The 25,000-nt window shown below is 35.9% G+C and overlaps 1 protein-coding gene across 1 annotated transcript in view; it reads left to right on the top strand.

The window, feature by feature from the left end:
- Window positions 1-2,591: 2,591 nt before the first annotated feature.
- Window positions 2,592-25,000, top strand: part of LOC106867578 (arginase, hepatic) — a 94,251-nt gene continuing 71,842 nt past the window's right edge. The window contains exon 1 of the mRNA XM_014912489.3: window positions 2,592-3,003. Coding sequence (XP_014767975.1) covers window positions 2,773-3,003 — 231 coding nt within the window. The 5' untranslated portion in view covers window positions 2,592-2,772. The remainder of the gene's footprint in view (window positions 3,004-25,000) is intronic.

Below are 25,000 nucleotides of genomic sequence, written 5' to 3'. Positions count from 1 at the left end.
ATTAGCCTTTGCTTTTCCCTTGCATAACATCAGTGGCGTGGAAAACGGAGGCTGGTATGCATGGGTGACTGCTGGTCTTCCATAAACAACTTTGCCCAGACTTGTACCTCGAAGGGTAACTCTCTAGGTGCAATCCCATGGTCACTCGTGACCGAAGGGGGTCTATAACTTTTCTCTCTCTTTTACTTGTTTCAGTCATTTGACTGCGGCCATGCTGGAGCACCGCCTTTAGTCGGGCAAATCGAGCCCAGGACTTGTTCTTTGTAAGCCTAGTACTTTTTCCTGTTTCCTACTTTCCCTTTTGCCGAACCGCTAAGTTACGGGTTGTCGAGCGATGTTGGGTGGGGGTGGACACGGATTCACAAACAAACACGCACACACACACACATATATATATATATATATATATATACGACAGGCTTCTTTCAGTTTCCGTCTACCAAATCCACTTACAAGGTTTTGGTTGGCCTGAGGCTATAGTAGAAGACACTTGCCCAAGGTGCCACGCAGTGGGACTGAACCCGGAACTATGTGGTTAGTAATCAAGCTACTTACCACACAGCCACTTCTGCACTTAATACAAACACACACACACACACACACACACACACACATATACATACATACATGTTAGAAAATCATTTGAGCGAGGTCGTTGCCAGTGCTGCTGGACTGGCTTCTGTGCAGGTGGCACGTAAAAAACACCATTTTAAGTGTGACCGTTGCCAGTACCGCCTGATTGGCCCTCGTGCCGGTGGCACGTAAAAGCACCCACTACACTCTCGGAATGATTGGCGTTAGGAAAGGCATCCAACTGTAGAAACTCTGCCAGATCAGATCGGAGCCTGATGCAGCTATCCGGTTCACCAGTCCAATCGTCCAATCCATGCTAGTATGGAAAGCGGACGTTAAACGATGATGATGATGATATATATATAATTCATATATACAATGGGCTTCCACAAGGTTTCCGTCTGACAAATTTACTCACAAGGCAATGGTCGACTCAGGGCTATTGTAGAAGACACTTGCCCAAAGTGCCGCGGGAATGAACCCGAAACCACATGGCTGCTAAGTGAACTTCTTAACCACACATCTTGCATTTAATGTAGACGAAGACGAATGCATTGAAAAACAGGAAAGCATGACAGCGGGTGGCAGAGTGAAGGCAAGGTAGAATGAAAAGAAAGGGAAAGAAGAATGAAAAGGAAAGATTATGATACTAAATAAAGAGCACAGAAAAGGAAGGCGACGTGGAGGGCCTGTGAAAGCATGGGCACAGTTCCTTTCAGAAAAGAACACAATAAAACCAAAGAAAGAAAATAGAAATTCAGTGAATTAATGAGATGCCGGCACACTCAGAATCACACAATGAAATGAGAGAGAGAGGGGGGGAGAGAGAGAGGGGAAGAGAAAAGGGGAGAAAAGGGGAGAAAAGAAAGGAAAGAGGGCGAGAGAGAGAGAGAGAGAGAATGCAGAAAATACACATGATGGGAGGAACAAAATACTAAGAGAAGAGAGAAGGTAAAAACCAGAGGTAGCAGATGAAAAGAATGCAAAAACAAAGTGATGAAATAGTTTACTGAAAAAGTAGGAGACTGTTATGAAGAAAAGAGAAAGGGGTGTGTAAAAAGCATAAAAGAAACAAATATGATAGATAGATAGATAGATAGAGAAATAGATAGATATCTTTTTATTATAGCCACACAGGGCTAAATACAGAAAATGGACAAATTACAAAGTAGAGCTTTGGGGGGGGGGGATAATTTGGATCAAAAGGGATCGCGGGAAGAAAAGAAAAAAAAAACGTGGGAGGGGGCGATCAATAGGGATCGTGTATCACAGTCGATGTAAAAAACGGGGAACAGATTAGGTTTATCCGTGGAGAGTAAAGCCTACGGAAAAGACCACGGTCACCTCAGGCTTTTTTTTTTAAAGGTACATGAAAGTAAGTACCTTCTCTCTTTTTGTCTCTTTTTGTTACAAGTCTATGCTTAAAATGGTGTCGTCTTTCATTCTTACCATTCTTGCCCCATTTACCCATTTTTTATTGAAACTTTCATTCGACAACACTTTCCTCTCTATCCTCATCCTCCTTTTCAAGTGGTACTTGAAAAAGTTGACGAGAGAAATAGATAGATAGATAGATATATAGATAGATAGATAGATAGATAGATAGATTGGAAAGAAGTGAATGAGAAAGTATGCGATGAAAAGGGAGCAATGGAAGGGAGAAAGAAAGAAAAAGAGGGAAAGTAAATGTGGTAGTAGAGAATAAAATAAGAAAAAATAAAACAAGTAAAAGAGATGTGAGAGAAAAATAATAGCAAGAGAATTGCTGGTTGACATAAGGAAAACGTGGTGCGATGATCGAGGAAAAGGAGGTAAAAAGAAGAGAAACAATAAGGGAGGAGGAGGTATGAAAAAAAGGAGGAGGATGTTGCTGTGATGAAAGAGAAAGAAGGAGGAAGAAAGAGGTGGATTGGAAGTAATAATAAAGAGATAGGTAAGTAGATAGGAGACGGAGGGGGAGGAGAGAGGTAGAGAGTGAGTGAGAGAAACAAGTTGAGTGTCGTTTTGGAATATTAAGCAGAACGGTGCAACTTTTAAGGAGCCTAGACAGAGGCAGGACGCACCGTGGTCAATAAAGACTTTTACTGAAAAGAAATGAAAAAAAAATCTACAGACAGGAAAAAATATATAATTCTATAGAGAATAAGCAACATTAGCTTCGAAGAATTACAGGAGAAAAATACAATAAAATAAAAAATTATGTCTTTCCATTTTAGTCAACGAACATTATATAACCACTTGTTGAATAATTTCATTAACAGACGGACGTTTTCTAGTTTCTCGTATGTTATCAAAAATGTTATAAACAGTCAAAATAGATCATGTGTGAATCTACTGCGACCAACACGGCAAGTAGTGCAAGTGTCCACCCGAAGACATATACACTTGCAGAAGATCGGGGTTATTGGAGTGCCATTAAATAAAGGACAGGTAAGATAGTATTTTTTTTTGGTTACCTTGTTTTTCAACAATAGGAGAACCAGTTATGCATCGGAACGGTTAGGAATGATAATTCCTGATCTCAGATACACACACATACATTTCACTAATTCCCTAAAAAATATTGAGATAAATTCTTTTATTAATGTACATTCGTTTGCTGAAGCAGTTATCTATTTCTACATTTCTAATTACAGAAACGACCGGTTATTATTATTTTGTTTTGATAGTAACATCAAAAGCATGAAAATGACTTAGCAAATTTTTACCCATACTGAGTTAACGAACGACAGCAATTATGCGAATGTACCAAAAAGCTTTACAAATCCTTGATATTATTGATAAAAGCATTATATATATATATATATATATATATATATATATATATATATATATATGTATGTGTGTGTGTGTGTGTGTGTGTGTGTGTGTGTGTTATGTATATATCACATTTAAACTGTATTATAAAATCTCTTTACACAAAGCATAAAATGAGTAAACTGACAAAATAATTTTTAGATAAAATATTTCATCCAACTTTCAAGGGTTCCCTACATAGCTCCCACCACAATGTAAAAGTTTGTTAGTATTTTAAATAGGTTGTATCTTCAGTGTTCCCTTCAGCAATACAATCCTTGTTAGAGGATCTGCGGCATGAAGATCTCTATTCTTCCTTTTCCATTTGTTTTGTTCGTTTTCCTACTCATACCCTGGTGATGAAAAATTTCTTTTCATGAAGCACCAACACGTGGCTCCTTACAACTCACCGAAGTCCAGTTCATTTAATATTATCATGTTTTAAAAATCACTTTTTATAATTAATTCGGTGGTACTAATAATCAGTCTTGACCATTAAGGTAATCCTTTCGTTTAAATAGAGCTAGAATTTCTGAGTTTCTGCTATTTTCGTTTACCGGATCCGTTTCTATTTTAACTCGGTGAGCTACATAACTATACTTGCACCCAACACACTAGAAGCGTTAGAATTTAACAGCTGCTGTCGCTATTTTATGTATATTTACATACGTATGTACATATACAGTTTATATTCTAATTCTTGAAATTAAGGTTGTGCAGACGACAGAACAAGAGATCATCAAACCAGATGTGCTGTCCATCTCCCTTCGTTGCTGTTCCGTGGTTCTTAATACAGGTCACATTAGTTATCTGTCGACTTTGTAATTTAATTTTCCCTCTAGAGAGTTGTTGAATTAAATACTCCCACTTAAATACCGGAGTAAAATGAGTCGTTTAGATCGCCTCGTGAGGATCAAACCGGCCCTGATCGAGGAGAGTTTTATATCATCAAAGACGTTCCAGCTGTGACCATATCGTATGTTTAGACATCAAGGAATATATAATCCAATATATCAATCACTTTATAACTGTAAGATTTGATGTAATGGAGATTTGGCTGCTGTTGGAGCTTGTCGAACGAATTGACTCGTCTCCTATCTTGTTTAGTCCCAGGTCAACATAAATCAAGCAGACTAGTGATCAGTCATTCCATCCGTGACCATCCTGTCGAAAAAAAGTATAGAGAAGTGCAGCACAATTTCTCGTCATAATACAAGTGTTTTAAAAATGAAAGTAAAAATAACAAAAACAAATATTAAACAATGTTTTTGGTTTCAGTATTTCAGATAAACCATGATGTTTTTATGCATTCCTCGTCTTTTTTCGAAATTACGCCGCTATTCTGTTAATTTAATAACCTGTATCTTTCCTTATATGCTGGGATCCAAACTATATTATCGTTGTTCAAAACTGTAGGGTGTGAGCTGATTGAGATTTAGCTGTTATTTCTAGCAACTTGAAGTTCCTCGTAAAGAGCCCCTTCGTTGGTTCTGGCCTTGAGCGATACCTGTATAGAGTATAAGTAGAAATAGCGTCAGGGTTGCAAATGTATCGGAATGATTAACGAGTCGAATAGGAAGCCTCCACGAAATAGCAGCCAGTTCTCTCTCTGAAATGACACCAGCCTCTGAAAGCAATGGATATATAGCATAACGTAGTTTTAAATTCGGTCTCAAAAGAGAGAGGGGCAAGACTCAAGATACACTATGCCTATATAAGAATACAGCATCGAACACGGCTGGGAGCCTTGAAATCATAGGTTTGTTCGACCGGTTAAATAACAGCACGTCAAAGGAATCGTTTCTTCGGAAAACGATGAATTTTCTATAAATGAATGAAAATAAGTAAATAATTAAAAGCTGTTATAAATGCGTGGCAGAATGAATGGATGCCTTATAGTCTGTAGGAGTCACCAGTTTTGTCGTTTGATTACAAATAATCATATTATTCTCTTGAAATGTTTCAGAATTCGAGGGAGATGAAAAATAGTTGGAGGAAGATTATTTATATTCATTTCATTATAAGTCATTAGATCTGAATATAAGATACGTGTAAACAATATTTATTCTTATGATTGTAGAGTAAGGTATAAACTCCTGGTGGTAAACTCCGTGAGGTAAATTTAATTCTTCGGTCGAAACTATCATCATGCATTACTGTCACTCTGTTATTATCCAGCCATTCAATCATCCATTTAGCAGTCAGCTGATAAACAAAAGTAGTACTTCTACTCGTGCAGACATAATACATAAATTGCTCGACCTGCCATCATATTGCACCGAAAAAGTATTCAATTAAATGGTGTTTCCGAACCTATGTCACGAAATTGTCAAAACATGGGAATATTTTAATTGTGGTTTTCATATTTGCAGATCAAAATTAAACATAACTAGCTTGACCGCGCATGCCCGAATGAATTGTATAAATTGTATTTAATCGCAATACGATGTTTAATTAAAGAAAGAAGAGGTGGTGGGAAGCATATTTATAGTGTATCGTGCTATTTTTAGTGAATCGGGTCGCCATCCTTAAATGGTTGGAAATATCCTGAATTAGGCAGATAAAGAAAAGTAATTCCAGAAAAATGAAGTTATAGATCGCGCTAATCCAATTGACATTCTGTGTGAAGACATGCAGCTAGACATTAAACAACATACGCATTATGTATTGTATAATATATTTTTTTTTAATAAAGTATCCTATATTCTTTGTTCCTGTCGCTGATTGCGGTCCAGCGACCTCAGTATTTTTTTTTTTTTGAAATTCTACGTTACCGTTTATGATAAAGAGGGGCGAGGAACACCGGTAATTTCACTCTCGCACATATATATATATACATGCAATTGTTTCACATAAGTTTTTCAGAACAATAATTAAACATTTAAATAAACAATATAAGAATTAAAAAATAAATTGAATTGACGGGAAAGCAGTGAGAGGATGGGTGGAATAATATCCAATGTGTGAATCAGTAGCATTGGTGTCATCTTGCCACAGACCTCCTCCAATACCAAGCTATACAGAATTCCTAACTAGTGTCTTTTGTACTGATTCCTGTAAACCATAATACCAGTATATCGCAGGGATGTAAATGTCATAAACCACACGAAAATTTTAAATTACACCCTTTAAATTACAATATCAAATGCACGGTTTTAAATGTGTTTCAGATACCTTGTAGTATAACGTCTAAAAAAATTTTCAGAATTAAAATGGATATGTGACGGAGGTAAAGACATTGGACCGCGCCCTCTTTGGGAGGTTTTTTTCTTTTTTACAGGAACCCACTATATCGAGTGCGGAGATTCCGAATCTGCAAAAAAAAAATCTGCATTTCCAAATTTAAATCCCCCCCTCCCCCACTTTTGGTAATTCGTATTTAGAAAGTTGATCCTCGGCTTGGCTGTTGTTTCTAGCTTGTCAGATTCCCGGTTGGGACGGATTTAAATTTTGAAATTTTTTCTTCTTTGGTAATTCGTATTAAAATTTTGAAAACGCGTTTCTAGCATGTCAGGTTTTCTGTTTAGATACTCTTTGCGTCTGCTATTTTATAATTCTAAGCATGCGTGAAACATTAGTAGAGAAAACACTTTAATTTCACTTCTTGTCATAGGACGGAGGGAGGGGTGTTTATTAATTTTTTTTTATTGAATTTTACAAAATCTTTTTTTTTTTTTTTTTCAGAATCATAATCTCCGTATTTTCCTGCGTATTTTGCCCCAAAAAATTATCTTTAAAGGGAAAATTTAAGAAATTTGGCGGGGAGGGGTTATTTAAAATTTTGAAATGCAGATTTTTTTGCAGATTCGGGATCTCCGCCCTCGATATAGTGGGATCCTGTGAAAAAAAAAAAATCCCAAAGGGGGTGTGGTCCATTGTCGTTATTTCTGCCACATATCCATACGTAAATGAATCAGACGTGCTATTTTAATATGCCTCAGCAATTGATAATCCTCTTTAATATACCAAATAAAATATTATTATTAGCAGTCTTCAGCTGTATATTTTCAATATTTATAACATCTGCAAGCTGGCAGAATTGTTACCATGCCAGGCAAGATGCTTGGCAGCATTTCATTCATCTTTATGTTCTAAGTGCAAATTTTGCCAAAGTTGACTTCGCCTTTCGTCCTTTCTGAGTCGATAAAATAAGTACCAGTTGAGCACTGGGGTCAAAGTAATCAACTTACCACTCCCCTGAAATTGCTGACCTTGTGCCAAAATTTGAAATTGATATAATATCAGTTTCTACAAGATAGATAAAAGAATCATCCTCATGAGGATTATATCAATCTAAACCAACATTACAAATACATTCCAACCGTAAAAATATATCAGTATGTGGTATTTGAGATTTCATTACATATTTCATAATCAAATTCCAACATTTGTAAGGCCCCTCTTAAAATATGTGCACATATAAGTTTTTGATAAATCATAATTTTTGCAAAATATATATTCCATTGGCCTATGACCCAAGAGCAATTGAAATTCCATGCACAGAATTGCTTTGATTGGATCATCATGTCTTATAATTCCAACCATTTTATGACCTTATCTTGGTATGTAATTTTCACCAGTACATACATACAAACTTAATACACCGATGGTTCTTACTTATATCCATAAAAGTTGACATTTTATGTTAACTAAAGAGAATGAGGAAGTCTTTTGTAGACTTACATTCTATCTTTAGCATTTAAAACTGACCACATTTAGTCTGAGTATTCTACCTGTTTTATGTTCAAACTGACCAGATCTGGCCTCACACTACTACCTTACAATGCAATTCTAAAATTAAATGATCACATCATCGAAATCTCAAAGCTGTGAGATAATGCATGATTTATACAGTTCTACATTTGAGAGATGAGGAATTATGTACATTATTTACATTTGATGAATATTTGTCCTCATCTTGTTTGTTGTTATCACAACGTTTCGGCTGATATACTCTCCTGGCTGGAGAGTATATCAGCCGAAATGTGTTAACAACAAACAAGATGAGGACAAATATCCATCAAATGTAAATGACGTAAATAAATGCATGATTTATTCAAAACAATGTGAATAAACAAACTTTACATTTGCCAGTGTCGCATAGCTGGCAAGTAAAAAGCTCTCTTCAAATGTTGAGCAATATGCTGTGTTTGAGAAGACCCATCAAGCCAAGTGAAATCATAGTCGTGGTCGATGTCAGTGTTGCGTAACTGGCACATAAAAAGCACTGTTCAAATGTTGGGTCTTACGGAGACAGTGACAAGTGACAGAGACCTTAAGCAATGTACCATGCTTGGGAAGACCTGTCAAGCTTATGTTATGTAACTGGCACCTGTGCCAATGGCACATAAAAAGCACCCACTACACTTCTCGGAGTAGTTAGTGTTAGGAAGGGCATCCAGCTATAGAAACCTTGCCAAATCATATTGAAACTTGGTGCAGCTCCCCAGCTTATTGGTTTCAGTCAAACCATCCAAACTATCCAAGCATGGGAAATGAACATTAAATGATGATGATGATGATACATTTAACAATAATCTGAATACTTAAGGGTTAAATGATTTGTTTTCCCACACTTAAAGCAAGTTTTAATAAATGCAGAGTATTTTGATGTTTTCATGTCCACAAAAGTGACATTTATAATCAGGTTTTGTACTTGCTTCTATCAACTTGTGACAGTGAAATTATCAACATCATTCTCATTTTTTTTTCTTTTTTTTTTTCTCTGTTTCAACTATCTGAAATTTAGAAATTACTTCAAGCTGTTGAATGAATTCAATGCGTGCATTAAGTTTCGGATCATCTGATGGAAGGGTTTTTTTTATGCTTTCACACAATAATACCCAGATGATTGCATGGTGTCTGTGAATCTCATTTAAAACACTCTGTCATTTTGTTCCAGTTTTATCAAAATTGCAGAAAATGAGCTATTTCACATGATTTTTGTGAATAACCTTGAATAGATTCAGTCAAATTAGGATTTTATAACAAGAATCTGAACTTTTCAGCAATTATGATGTCACCACAGATTCCTATTATTTCAAATTCTTGTGTTTTACTTTTACCAAACCTTTTTTGTGTGGCCATTATATCTTCCTTACATGAAAACAAATATTTTAAAGTATACAGAAAATTTTGCATTTTTGCTGTAGGATCAAAAATTAAAACCAAGTTGATCTTTTGTTATTATATTTCTGATGAAATACACTGCTTTTATTTCAATTAGTTTCAAAAATAATAAAAAACTTAGTATAACTTTTGTCACTTTTTTAAGCTGGTTTTTGGAACATAAATTAGCATGAAATTTTGGTGTAAAGTTTTAATTTATTCTTATTATTATGCACCCTTTTTAAAGCCTAGCCAGGCTCATGGGCCTGGTTTCTGTGGCATATGTGTTCCCCACCAGCTGGATGGGACGCCAGTCCATCGCAGCGTTACTCAAGAAACAGGAAGAAAGAGTGAGAGAAAGCTGGGGCGAAAGAGTACAACAGGGGTCGCCACCACCCCCTACTGGAGCCTCATGGAGCTTAGATGTTTTTGCTCAATAAACACACACAACGCCTGGTCTGGGAATCAAAACTACGATCCTCCAGCCACGAGTCCGCTGCCCTAACCACTGGGCCATTGTGCCTCCACAAAAGTTTTAATTTAGATAACTTTGTGTATGTGCATGTGTCCCACTGCTTTATGGACCAGTGTTGATTTGTCTATGTCCCTGTCATTTTGGTTCAGAGAAAGAGACTGTTAGACTAAGTACCAAGTTTAAAAATAAGCGCTGGTGTCAGTTTGTTTGACTAAATCCATTGAGGTGGTACTCCACCATAACTGCAGTCCAATGACTGAAACATGGAAAAGTTAAAAGAAAAAAGATAAACTAAATAACTGAACTGTGAGCTACTATTGTGGTTTCTATATATATATTTCTTTATTGCCCACAGGGGGACTAAACATAGAGGAGACAACAAGGACAGACAGAGGGATTAAGTTGATTGCATCAACCCCAGTGTGTAACTAGTACTTATTTAATCGACCCCAAAAGGATGAAAGGTGAAGTCAACTTCGGCGGAATTTGAACTCAGAATGTAATGGCAGACGAAATACCACTAGGCATTTCACCTGGTGTGCTAACAATTCTGCTAGCTCGCTGCCCTTGTAGCTTCTATATAACTTACATGTAACCCAGTCACATGTAAGTACACAAAAGACATGCAATAATATTTCTTTATTGCCCACAGGGGGCTAAACATAGAGGGGACAAAGGGATGAAGTTGATTACATCTACCCCAGTGCATAACTGGTACTTATTTAATCAACCCCGAAAGGATGAAAGGCAAAGTCGATCTCGGTGGAATTTGAACTCAGAACGTAGAGACAGACAAAATACCTATTTCTTTACTGCCCACAAGGGGCTACACACAGAGGGGACAGACAAACGGATTAAGTCGATTATATCGACCCCAGTGCGTAACTGGTACTTAATTTATCGACCCCGAAAGGATGAAAGGCAAAGTCGACCTCGGCGGAATTTGAACTCAGAACGCAGTGGCAGACGAAATACCGCTAAGCATTTCACCCGGCGTGCTAACGTTTCTGCCAGCTCACCGCCATGCAATAATATTAGCATAACAATGACATCACAAAAGAAGTTTGGAAAAATGGATTATTTCATTTTGAAGCTATAAACAGGGCCACTTGGATTTAATTTTTAAATTTAAAACTTTAAAATCAAATAAAATGTTATAAATTTTTATTGAAAGATGAGTGATATGTTTATGTATCAAATATATAAATATAATCATTATAATTGTTTTTACATCCACTTTTTCATGCTATAATGGGTTAGATAAGACTTATTCTATGGCTAGATGCCCCTACTGCATCAAGTCTTCCTGTGGATAACCAATCTGATGAAATGGTTAAAAATGCTAAAACTGACAGGTCAATCTTCTTTATTCTTGTTGTGAAGCTACAAACATAGTTTAGCCCCATTGTGTACATTTCACAGTGAGGCTAAAAATGTTTTTATGAAAAAAAAACCCAACAAATTAACCTTACATCTCTCTCTTTTTCTCTTTCTCTTTCTCTCTCTCTCTCTGATGCTGTGTGGTTAAGAAGTTTTCTTCCCAACCACATGGTTTTGGGTTCAGTCCCACTGTATGACACCTTGAGCAAGTGTCTTCAACTATAACCCCAAGCTGACCAAAACCTTATCACTGAATTTGATTGATAGAAACTGAAAGAAATGTGTGTGTGCGTGTGTGTATTGTATCATCCCATAAATAATGCATTTTTTTTCAATTGCATGAACAAGAAGTTGGAGCGGGGGGCATCAGCTTGCTATAAATGCAGGTGGTTATTTTACCTTGTACTTATTCTTCGTGCAAGTTTTGAAGAGTGCAGTTCGATTTTAACAGTTATTTTTTCAAAGCTATAATGGAAGTGACAAAGGAGCATATTCAGCATATTTTGCTGCAAACCCTGGTGGAACAAAAACCCATTGTAATTGTTGAGGAATTAGCAGACAAGCTTGGATTTGCTCATTCAACCATTCATTGACACCTGTGTGCCATTGAAAAAGTCAACAAATTGGGTCAATGGGTTCCTCAGAAACTAAGTCTAATCACATGCAGAGAGTGAATGTGTACTCTTCTTTGCTGTCTATGTAGATAGTATGGGCATGCGTGGAATATCATTGATTGTAGGTCATACGGATAGGGCAATTTTGGACGGTAAACAACAGCCACAATAGTAATAACTTTAAATCCACAAAATTTTCAACCATCTGTTAAACAGTCTTATTACGACTGACAACTGTCTTACACTCAACTTTTGATGTCCCGTAATTCAGTAAGTAATTAATGTTTAAAATGCAATTTCTGTTATAATATCTGTTGAATTAATCAATGAGTTTACTCTAACAGCAATGCTTATTGATTTTAAATATTTGTGAAATGGAATGAAGATAAAGAATATTGCTTGCTTTACTTAATGCTACATAACTGTTCTGTTCATACATCCTGTCAATAATTGAACCTTTTTTGACTGAACAGTGACTGGTGACGAGAAATGGGCTTTCTATAAAATGTCAAGCACTGAAGACAGTAGGTAGGGAAAGGAGAAACACCAACACCCCAGGTTAAAGAAGGTCTTCACCCACTAAGATGTTGTTATCTGTTTGGTGAGATACAAAAGGTTTAGTCCACTTGGAACTTTTAAACCCAAATGATAACAAAGGAGCTCTACTGTGAGTAGCTTGAGTGGCTTAAGTCAGTACTAGAAGAAAAACGACCATCTTTGGTTCCAAGACAAAAGGTGTTCTTCCATCTGGATAATGCCCTTCTACATACAGTGAGGATGACATTCCAAATGCTGGAGCAGTTTGAATAGGAAACGATGCCCCATCCACCATATTCACTGGGCATTGCCCTATCTGATTATCATTTATTCCACAGTCTTCAAAATCATTTGGACAAAAAAAATATGAACTATGTAGAACAGTACTGGAGGAGTATTTTTCATCATGGACAAGTGAATTTTGGAAGAGGGGCCTTGCAAGTCTAACATATAGCTGGAAGAGTATTGTAGAAAATGAAGGAGAGTATATTTTAGATTAAAAAAGAAGTTTGTTTATCTTAATTTTGAAAAATAACAGAAGTATAAAAAACTGCATTATTTATGGGCTGACCCAATATATATGAATGAATGAAGATGTGCATAAGTGTGAGTGTGTGTGTGTGTATATACTTGTGTTTCCTTGTTGTGACATCTCATGATGGTAGTAGATGAGTCACTGTCATGTCATTCATTTCCAAAATTCTGCACAAACATGTCCAGCCATTAGGAAACATTACTTTACTTGGAAGCAGGTGATGGTTGGCAACAGGAAGGGCATCTGGTTGTATAGCAAAGGTGCCTCATTAAACTTTGACCCATGCAAGAATGGTAAAGTGGATGTTAAAACGATAATGATAAATGTGTGTGTGTGTTTTTCCTTCTATTGTAATCAGCCGTTGCAACTATGACTGTTCATGGCTTTGGCATGACTTCATAAGTTTTCTCCACATTGGTTGGTTTTTCACTTGAGTTTGCCATTGATTATGATCAATTCCTTTTCACTTCACATTCCCTTTTGCTCCAGTGTTTGTTCCCCTGTTGAATGGAGCTGAAACCTGGACAGTCTATAAAACCCAAATAGACAAGTTACATATATGATGAGACAACTACAACAGATTATGAATATCACTCTGTTTGATATACATGTGTGTGTGTGAAATAATTATTTTTTGGAATGGTGGATACAGAAGCAAAGCTACACATAATAGCATGTAAATATTGAGTGAAAGAATCTTTTGGACAGTCAAAGGCTGCCTGCAGGACTTGAATCCACATCTATCTTCTTTCTCTATGTGTGTGTGTGTGTGTATCCAAGTTTAGGGAATGGAATAGATAAAATCCATGCTACATAGGTTTCATAGATAGCAGAACCTTATATCTTTTCCTTGAGACACACTAATATTGCAAAACGTTTTGTCTAGCACTCCAATGATTCTTCCAGTTCCTTACACTCATTGCTCTTTAAATAATATTAATGTTGATTGAGAGAATCATTACAGGGTCCAACAAAATGTTTTGTTGTATCTAATTACTTAATCAATTTTAACCTTAATCCATGATGTGTGACCTTGTGCTGATATTGGAAGTGAATATTAATAGAATATTGAATGTGGTAGAATGAAAGAAGCACAGTGTTGACTAAATGATTGTTAGTATTTAGTTTCATTCTTCTGCACTTTAACTTTTTATTTCTCTTACTGGGGTTGATTAGATCAGCTACAATACTGCTCTAAACAACAGATTTTGTGTGTAATTAACAAATCATTACAACTACAGTAATGTAATTAATGTTGAAGAGTAAGAGTTAGCAGGCTACGATTACAACTTTGTTTCAATTTATGGATGAATTCTGTTCTTTGTATATGTGATTGGCATGAATACCAAATAAAATCCTATAATTCACACCATTGAAATTTTTATTTTTATCTAGAAAAATAACATATCAGCAAAACATTGAGTTCTTGAAACATACAGCAAAGGTTTAATGGTCCAGTTTTCGTTGTTTTGTGGAAAGAGGATTACTGGAAAAAAGTTATACACAGTTTGTAGAATATGTTGTAGTGTTAGGTTTTTTTTGTTGTTTTATTGATATTGTTTACTAGATGTTTAATGGGTGGGTAAATAGTTGATAAAACAGAATTTATTTATTAATATATGCAGTAACATGGTATATTCATTGACATTTGATAAGAGAACAAAAGAGAAAATAGGTAGCCCATTAATATAACAGCAAAACTGGAATGTAAATATACAACAATATGTATTTAGGATCTGCTGCAGTAAATTTATATGGTTTGATTTCGCTTCTGAAGAAATAACTATGTCAGTGAATTTGACTTGGAATTGATATTGGTTCTGAGACTAAGTTCACTAAGAATTTACTATTACACCTTAGATTTTACTCCCACTCAACATTATTGGGATGTATGTTTATTTCTGACAATGACTGTTTACATTTTATAAATGAGTTTATATTTGTGCTGTACATATAAACCTGTGTTTTCATTTATGATGTTTTGATACGTTAAAATACCTAAGTTATGCTTTCATATCATGTCCTATAGGTTGTTTATATATTATTTTGTTATATTTATTACTTTAGGTGTAGTTAACTGGGTATTATTAAAATGGTTAGAAATCCATCTTTTAGTATATATTTTTGTTACTTTATTCCACCACACGTGACTTTGTCCTCCATTTCTCTGGGACTGAAAAAATAAATACTTGTATGAGACTTGATTCAATTAACTCTTTTTACCTGAAGAAATGCATGGCCTTGTGTCAGTCTAAGTTTTATTATTCTATCTTACATTTCTCTCAGTGCCAATCCTATGATGTCTAGAGCTGGTGTCAGCAACCTGTTTTTGCAACAAGAAATCTCACAGTGCATGATTGATCAGATAAATGCCACAACAAAGTTTGCAATATATAAATTATCAATTTGAATACATTTTAATTACATTTTTCATCAAACCAATAATTGATACATGTTGGAAAATCCTGTTTCTTTACCAAAGGATGCCAATTATTAATCAAAGAACTTGAGTCAAATTTATTTTAATTAGGACATACCTAAAATCTATTAAAAAGCAGTAAAGAATATTTAAAACTTCAAAAATGAACCTAGTGCATTGAATGGTGGTGAATTAAATATCATGAAAAAGAAAATTGCTTAATTTTAATGCAAACAGTCCATAAATCAGTGTGAAACCTAATATTGTTAGCTGCATGAAAGCCCTTCAATATTGGTTGTCAGGCTTGTTGATGCTAATACATTATCCAAAGGAACATCAGTCACTTTTGTTTACAGATGATTCTTGATAGGTTTCATTTTTAAAATAATTACTGACATAAGATAAATGTTACAAAATGTATGATCTCATTTTTTTTTTTTTTTTTTTCATGGATATTTCCCACTTGGAGGAACATATTTTCTACAAGTCAAGTATTGCTACTTTGATAGCCTGGTATTGCAAAACATGTCAAGGAATTGCATGACATACATATCAGTACATAAACTGCTCCTTTTGTGTTCTATTTAACTACCAAATTATTCTACAGTGAGCATAGAAAAGAGATGATTAGTCCTAAATACTTCTTGCAAATCATTTACACATATTCTGTGTTGAAGCACAAAAGATTTAACAAAGTATCTGCCTTCCTAGAATGGATTATATTTTCTTTTTCAAGTAGATATGTAGCATGCCTTTCTTGTTAAATTGCGTTGATGTTTCTGTTTACAAATTTGAATGATTTCACTTGAAATGTGTGTGCATGAAGAGATTATCTTGTTCATATTAACAAATGGTTCTATTTCTTGAGATTTGGTTTGGAACAAAATAGGACCCTTGACCAGTGTAACAAGCTGTTCATGATCCATCAATGAAATTGTAGGAAATATTTAGAATAAGGAAAAATTGTTCACAGGTTGAAGAAGTAGTTTGTCTTTTAGTGGTGGATCACAAGTCTCCCTTGCTTTTACTATGGAATCTTGTATACCATTGTATAATATATTTTGTGTGTTCACTCATGGAAGTAACAAAAGAAACGAACTTTAAAATAACAGTGAGACTTTATTCCTTCATAAAGTGGTACTGTTGATCAAGTAAGAAACATTAAAAATTCTGGTGGTTGTTGTCATCCATCATTTAGATAATTCAGCTTTGATCAACATTGGTTACACGTGCTTCATTATAATAATATTTCTCTGGTGAAAAACAATAGGAAAATCAGCATGACTTGCCTTTATGAAAATTACTCACCCCTCTGATGTAAGTAATTTATCACACAAATTTATGGAAAAATGTAGGCTCCAAAGCACTTACAGATTAGTTGCTTGAGAATGTATTACGTGCAATGTGATTGGACCTTCAATTTAAATCCTGCACAATACTCAACCAATCACAGCACAAGACTCAACCAATGTTCAAAACTCATGTGATAGATAAAATGACCAATTCTTATAGATTAACATATTGAGCCTATAAAAGCCTGATTGTCTCCAATATACCATAATAGAAATTGGTCTCACTACAATCTTAATATCTGCATGTGGATCTGACAAATTACATTCATGGGTCAGATTTTGCTCAAGGGATGGATCTTGCCTACTCTTGATCAAGCGAGTCTCTATGAGGTTGCAAACAGGATATAGTGGTGGTCTAACATATTTTAAGTTAAATTATTTGAATGTATGTGCTTGTGAAAGAAAGTAAAAACAGATGAGGTTCTTGCTTAGCCCAAATGAACCCTGATTGAATAGATTTGGGATCTAAGGCATTTCGTACTACATTATACAATGTGTTTTTTTTTTCAAAGACACAAGGATGTGATACGAAATAATTTGGTTGAAATTTCCAGTTGGTTGAGTGACCCTGTAGAGGCTCCTTTAATGGTTTGGAAAAAAACGGTAGAAGAATTTTAAAGAGATGTGACCACTTTTGGCAACTGAGGTATTTTTCTCTCTATCTGAAAAGCATATATAATGACTATATTGCTACATGGCTATTAGACATGGACTATGAATATGAAAGATCTGCATAGATGGAAAAGTCATGAGTCAGGCATGATCTGTTAAATGTGTAACTTTAACCTGCATAAAAGACTTAGTATTGATGATTACCAGGGAGGTACTAATGGTAGAACATACGGGAGGACTCTTAATGATAAGATAAAGAAAGATTGTGATAAACAGCAATATGTTTTGTGGCAGGTTTGCCTAACCTATGCAGGCATGGCTGTGTTCAAGAAGATTGCTTTTTAACTAGGTTCAGTCTCACTGCATGGCCCCTTGGTCGAGTGTTTTCTATATATTTGAGCTGACCAGAGCTTTGTGAGTTTATTTGGTTGATGGAAATTGAAAGAAGTCCACTATATATATATATATATATATATATATACATATATATATATAACATACAATTGAGATGTTTTCCTTGGGCTATAAATGTCAGTAGCACTGTCCCATGTAGGACACCACACTTGGTTGGCAATTATATGTTATGATTCCATATTGCTACTGTTTACATCTCGCTCAGAGATTTAATATGGCTTAGATATATATAATTTATTTGTGTGTGCCTTTTGAGAGCGGGTTTGTTCTTCTCAAGTCTATGTGTTTGCTGGTCTCTAAACAATGTCATCATAAATAGTATCATTTGTTTCCAGTGCACTATTAAAGTTTGTCTGGATCATTTGTTTAATCAACTGGAAGCTTGTTATCTCCTGTCAAAACAGTTAGGAGTTGGCCTATAAAAAAAAAAGCTCTGCCCCAATATAGAGATTGGATCCTTTAACCCTTTAGATCCTGTTGAGCCAGCTAGCCTGTGCCAGTATGGAAAACAGTTGTAAAATAACGATTACATTGATCTTGTAAAGGAGGTCAACTTCTTAATTCTTTCAATCATATTGACTAACCCTCACCTCTCAAAATTTCTGGCTTTATGCCTAAATCAGAAACAATTATTTTTAGCAATATTATTGCATTTGTTCTTTTCTTTTCCACTGTCTGTAAGTAATTTTTATTAAGTCTAGCTAGACATTTGTGCATTCTCAATACTTAAAGCCACTCCTCATGCTGGGATTGACCTACAACACTACTTTATATATCATATGAGCTATTCCTTAATGGAAAGCTTTCTGTATGTTTTATAGGTTGATGACAGTTTGGAATTTTTGTGTGAACTTTTTAGTTCTGGTTTACAATAACTGTAATTCAAAGGATCTTTGTTTTGTGTGTTACTTGGTGACCCTGCCAGTGCTGGTGCCACATAAAAAGCATCCACACTGTAAAGTGGTTGGCATTTAGAAGGGTATCCAGCCATATAAATCATAGCAAAACAAACCTTGTTGGTGCTGGTGCCATGTAAAATGCACTCAATTCCCTCTGTAAGGTGGTTGGTATTAAGAAGGGAATCCAGCCATAAAATCTGTGTCAAAACAGACAGTTAAGCCTGGTGCAGGTTCTGGCTAGTCAGTTTCTGTCAAACCATCTAACTCATGCCAGCATGGAAAATGGACATTAAATGTTGATGTAGATTTCTATTAGAAGTTTATTGAATTTTCTTTCCATGTTTTATCAGTACCTTCCTTTGCACATACTTCATTGTCTATATGTTTGGTTTTCCATGCAAGTGTGGATTGAATGGGGAGTTTTTGAGGCAGTTTAATTTTTGGAGGCCTTTTTTGATATCAACTTTTTAGTCACCTTTTACAATACAGATATATCATCGTCGTTTTAACATCCTCTTTCTCATACCATTGCATGGGTTGGACAAAGATTTTTGAGGCAGATTTTCTTGGGCCATTGTCCTTTCTGTTACCAACACTCCTCTGTTTCCATGGAAGGTAATATTTTCCCTTGGTCAGACATTTTTTCACAGAATATTGAAAATGAATGACAGTGACACTTGTTTACAACTATGACATGATGTCAAGACAAGCACAAACACACACACACACACACATGATGGACTTCTTTCAGTTTCTGTCTACCAAATTCTCTCATAAGATTATGGTTGGCCCAGAGCTATAGTAGAAGATGCTTACTTGTCAAGATACAATTCAACAGAACTGGACCTGTAATAAAGTGGTTGTGAAGTGGGTAAGGTGTTGCACTCCAGATTGCTAAACCACGGTTTCAATTGCTGGGCTGACAGTGCATTGTGTTCTTCAGCAAAATACTCCATTTCACACTGCTCTGATCCACTCTGTTGTAAATGGGTAACACTGTGATGAACTAACCTTCTGATCGGAGGGGATGTTGGCCTACTTACCTGGCCAGCAGGGTAGCATCATTCAAAAGCTTAAATGATGCAAAGTGTATTGTGACCAGTGATGTATAACAACATCTGACAGACTGGTCGATCACATGATATTCATAACATTTATTAACTGCTGGGCAAACCTTATTTTTATGGACAACATCTGGTTATTATTTTGTTAGTTTTAAAGAGGCTTGGTTACTGGTTCTAGATGCTTATTATTTATCATCACTAACTTGTATTCCCATGTATAGATGTGATACAGGCATGACTGTGTGGTAATAAAATTGCTTCCTGATCACATGATCTCAGGTTCAATCCCATTGTGTGGCACCTTAGGCAAGTGTCTTCTACTATAGCCTTAGGTCTACCAAGTCTTGTGAGAGGATTTGGTAAACAGAACCTGAAAGAAGCCCAATGTGTGTGTGTGTGTTACTATCTCCTTGCTTTGACCTCACGTGAAATATGTAAACAAACGTCACCATCATGCAAATGGTGTGCTTCATTACCAGTCTTTTGTGAAAACATATCTGATCATGGGGAAATATTACCTTGCTTGGAAACCGGTGAGGGTTGGCAACAGGATGAGCATTTGGCCAAGAAAATTTGCCTCAACACATTCCGTCTGACCCATGTGAGCATGGAAAACTGGATGGTAAATGATGATGTTCTTTTGTATATAGCCCACTGACACATTGTCCAACTTTATTAGGCCATAGGATATTCTGCAGTGATATGCCCAATTGTTTCAACATTCTGAGCATATTACAGAGATTTTTGTTTACCAGTGGTCTTTGTTTACCACTGGTCTTGTTTACTGCTGGTCTTTTGCTGATATGTGTCTTGTGGTAAGAATTACATTTTATATTGCTACTTGAATTTTTTGTGCATTATTTTTCTACAACCATACTTCTAATTCTTGCTAGTCAAAAGATTTATGTGCAGGCATGACTATGTAGTAAGAAGCTTTCTTCTCAACCACATGGTTTTGGGTTCAGTCCCATTGCATAGTACCTTGGGCAAGTGACTTCTATGATAGCTCTGGGTTGAACAAAGCCTTATCAGTGGATTTGGTAGATGGAAACAGAAAGGAGCTTGTCATATATATATATTGGCACACTGAATTGAACTTATGACTGAATATCCTAACCACTAAGTCACAATATATATATTGTGTGTATTTGTGTTTGTCTCCATCACTGCTTGACAACTGGTGTTAGTTTGTTTGCATCCTGGTAACTTAGCAGTTCGGCAAAAGAGACCAATAAGAATAAGTAGCAGGCTTAGGAAAAAATAAGTACTGAGATCAATTTGTTCAACAAAAATCCCTGAAAGCAATGTTCCAGTTTGGCCAAAGTCTTCTGAATGAAGCAATTAGTAAAGGAAGTAAATACATAAAAAAATAATAATTGGCAGAACATAGAAATGTCTGTCAGTGACTTGATGGAGAAGATGAGTGACTAAATCTTCATCATTTTGCACTTTGGTGAACTTGGTAGATATGATTAGTGTAATTTGGATGAAAATATCTTATGTTGAGGTGTTTACATTTGTTGAATGTTCTAACAGAAATGAAGATTATTTATATCTTTGTAGGTAGGGCAAGGGGTACTTTTTTTTCAGAGTGTGAGAATGTAGATTTAGTTCAGCAGATTGAAATATCAAAAGGAATTTTTCATTTGCATCAGTTGTCTTCCTCTTTCATGTTTAGTGATGTACTCCTCAACTGACATGTGCTTAGGCTGACATTCTACAGATGGTGAGCAATTTTACAGTTGCATTATACATTCCAATGAATTCACTTGTCAAACTGTTAATTATAGTGTCAGGTAGTCGTAGGTAATAACTACAAACTATAATTATTAAGGCTAGTATACTTTCAAAGCCTTTTTCTTGCACTCCTGCACTGGTCTTAATTTACATCTTTCACTTGATTCATTCTGTGGCTATCGTCTTCATGGGTTTGGGTGAACAATTCAACCCCAGTACTCATTTAACTCTTTAGCATTCAAATTACTTTGACAAATGTAAAGCTTATTTATTTATACTCTTTACTTGTTTCGGTCATTTGACTGCGGCCATGCTGGAGCACCGCCTTTAGTCGAGCAAATCGACCCCAGGACTTATTCTTTGTAAGCCTAGTACTTATTCTATTGGTCCCTTTTGCTGAACTGCTAAGTTACGGGGACATAAACGTGCCAGCATCGGTTGTCAAGCAATGTTGGGGGGACAAACACAAACACACACACACACATATATATATATACATATATACAACAGGCTTCTTTCATTTTCTGTCTACCAAATCCACTCAGAAGGCTTTGGTCGGCCCGAGGCTATGGTAGAAGACACTTGCCCAAGGTGCTACGCAGTGGGACTGAACCCGGAACCATGTGGTTGGTAAGCAAGCTACTTACCACACAGCCACTCTTGCGCCTATTTTGAATTAATCATGTATCATCTCACAGATTTGAGATTTTGGTGATGTTATGGTCCACATTTAGAATGACATTGTAGGGTAGTTGTGAAAGACCAGATCTGGCCATATTTGGGCTGGATATGGCCAGTTTAAATGCTAAAGGGTTAAAGTCTGGTAATTATTCTTTCAGTCTCTTTTGCCAAACCAATGAGTTGTAGGGACATGAACAAACCAACAACTGTTGTCAAACAATTGGGAGAGGAACAGACACGCGCATACACAACCACACACACACACACACACACACACACACACACACACACACACACACACACAAACACACACAATGAGCTTCCACACAATTTCCATCTAATAAATTCACAAAGCTGTAATCAGGGGCAGTGCTATGGTAGAAGACACTTCTCCAAGATGCTGTGCAGTGGAACTGAACCTGAAACCACGTGGTTGCAACATGAGCTTCTTAACCACACAGCCATTCATTTGCAATGGCTTTATGTTTATTTTTGCCTTTATTGTTGTTGTTAAGGTAATGAAATGGCTGAATCTTTAGAGTAGCAAAATGCCTTGTGGTATTTGTTCTGGCCCATTATTTCCTAGTGCAAATCCTATTGAGGCCGACTTTCCTTTTGTTGACTTACATTTTACCAACTGATCTGGAGTTGATAAAATAAAGTATTAGTCAAGTACTGGGTTGATGTATTTTAATGACTCTTTTCCCTCAAAAATTGTTGGTTTTTGTGCTTCAAGTAGAAACAAATATCACTGGTGTCAGAAAGCCTTGGCACTACTGGTTTGTGATAAACTCTACTGGCACAGAAACACAATCAGATGTCTGACACATGCAGTGTGATGAATTTGTTCTGCTCGTGCCTGTTGAGGCTATTGTTGACATGAAAAGTTATGTCAAGCACATGTCACTTGAAGGGACATATCAGCTATCTGTAGATCAGGCAGTTTCCCTTTGTTTGATGGGGTATAACAAAAAAGGTTGTCTGATGGATGAGATTGAAAGGTCTGAGATAAGACCATTTCCTCTTTGGTTGAGCCCTCACTGATTTGTTTTTCTTGGAAAAGAAGGTATGGGTAGAGAAGAAAGGACTGTTCTCAAAAGAATTTATTGAAAGGTGGCTCAGAGTTAAAAAGACAGCAAAACTAGATAAAAGATCACTTGCAAATCAGAGAATAATATTTGAAGAGGTCACTCACTTTTGGTGGTTTGAGTGATCTTGGATTTGTGCCAATCCTTGATTGGCCCTCAGTGGAGATCTAGTGTCAGCAGGATTGCATCACTATTTATTATTTGTACACCATGTATCCATATACTTCACGCTTTTTTTACTCATTCAATACGTCATGCAAACCTCCATACTTTATATAGGTCTTTGTAATTATCATTCTTATCCATTGGCAAATGAAAGGAATTTTCTTTTCTTACTTATGGAATTGACAGAATAATATAACAGTTAAATACTGGGGTTGATGTAACTGACAAACCCACTCCCACTGAAATGGCTAGCCTTGTGCCAAAATTTGAAGTCATTATTATTATTGTTACCTCCGCCTTAGCAAAGGCAGAGGTATTGTTTTTACTCGTGTTTATTTGTTTTTCCATGGACAAGATATCTCAAGAACTGCTGGATGGATTCAGTTGAAACTTTCAGGAATGTTTAGCGTTGTGACTGCTACAGACTGATTAAATTTGGGGATTGATCTGGTACCGGACAAGGATTCTGGATTGTTTGTTATATTTACTATAACATGAAGTATTACGATCTTACATTCACTTTCAAGTCTTTCTCTGATTATCTCTTCCTGAAAGCAGGTTCATAATTTCCATGTAAGTTATGGTAGCGTTGCTGTTTCGAAAGTTTTATTTTCATTTTGTCTATTATTAATTTTACTTGCATCTCTATCTTAGTAGAAACTGATGGATAAAGAAATCAAACTATCAAACTACATAAACAAACAGCAGCAAAATTTTTCAGAAATTAAATAACACTAACATATTCAGTAACAATAATAAATTTAATTTATCCTCAACAATTTTTAGTTTTACCAGTTTTGAAGATATCACTCCTGTTTAAAACCTCTTACCTGCATGACAATTGCAGTTCTTGTTCTGCTTTGAAGAATCTTTACTTCACATTTTTGTGCACAACAATATTGTTAAACCCCCATTAACAGCATCATTCTTTCCATTTTCTTTAATGCACTGATAAATTTTTCACTGTAGACATAAAGACACTATATCTGTAGATAGACTAAAACAGTTTTCATAGAGAAAATTGTCCCTGTTCCTTCTGCAGACAACACACATACAGCATTACAAACACAGTCTGCACCCCACCCCCTTAACATTCCATGACTACCATTGGGATCAATCAGGTACAGGATAAGGATTCTGGATTATTTTCCCGTTTTTTTAATTTAATTTTTGAGAGTGGTCGAGTTCATTTTTAGCCTTCTCATTTGTGAGAGCAGTCGAGTTTATTTCAGATATTCTCATTTTAAAAATCATCTCCGGCTAATTGTTGAGAGAGCGTTGGTGTTGCCTTTTTAGAGGTTTGCGCTCACTGAGTTCTCTTATTATTATTATTATTATTATTATTATTATTAAGGCAACAAGCTGGCTGAATCATTAGCATGCCAGGTGAAATGCTTAGCGGTATTTCACCAGTCACTCCATTCTGACTTCAAATTCCTCTAAGGTCCACTTCATCTTTCATCCTTTCGGGATTGATAAAATAAGTACCAGTTGAACAGTGGGGTTGATGTAATTGACTAGTCCCCTACCCTAAAATTTCAGGCCTTGTGC

The sequence above is a fragment of the Octopus bimaculoides genome, chromosome 1, assembly GCF_046866305.1.
Source record: "Octopus bimaculoides isolate indiv1 chromosome 1, ASM4686630v1, whole genome shotgun sequence".
NCBI lineage: Eukaryota > Metazoa > Mollusca > Cephalopoda > Octopoda > Octopodidae > Octopus > Octopus bimaculoides.
The sequence above is the reverse complement of the archived record's forward strand: the minus strand, read 5'-3'. Positions and strand labels throughout refer to the sequence as shown.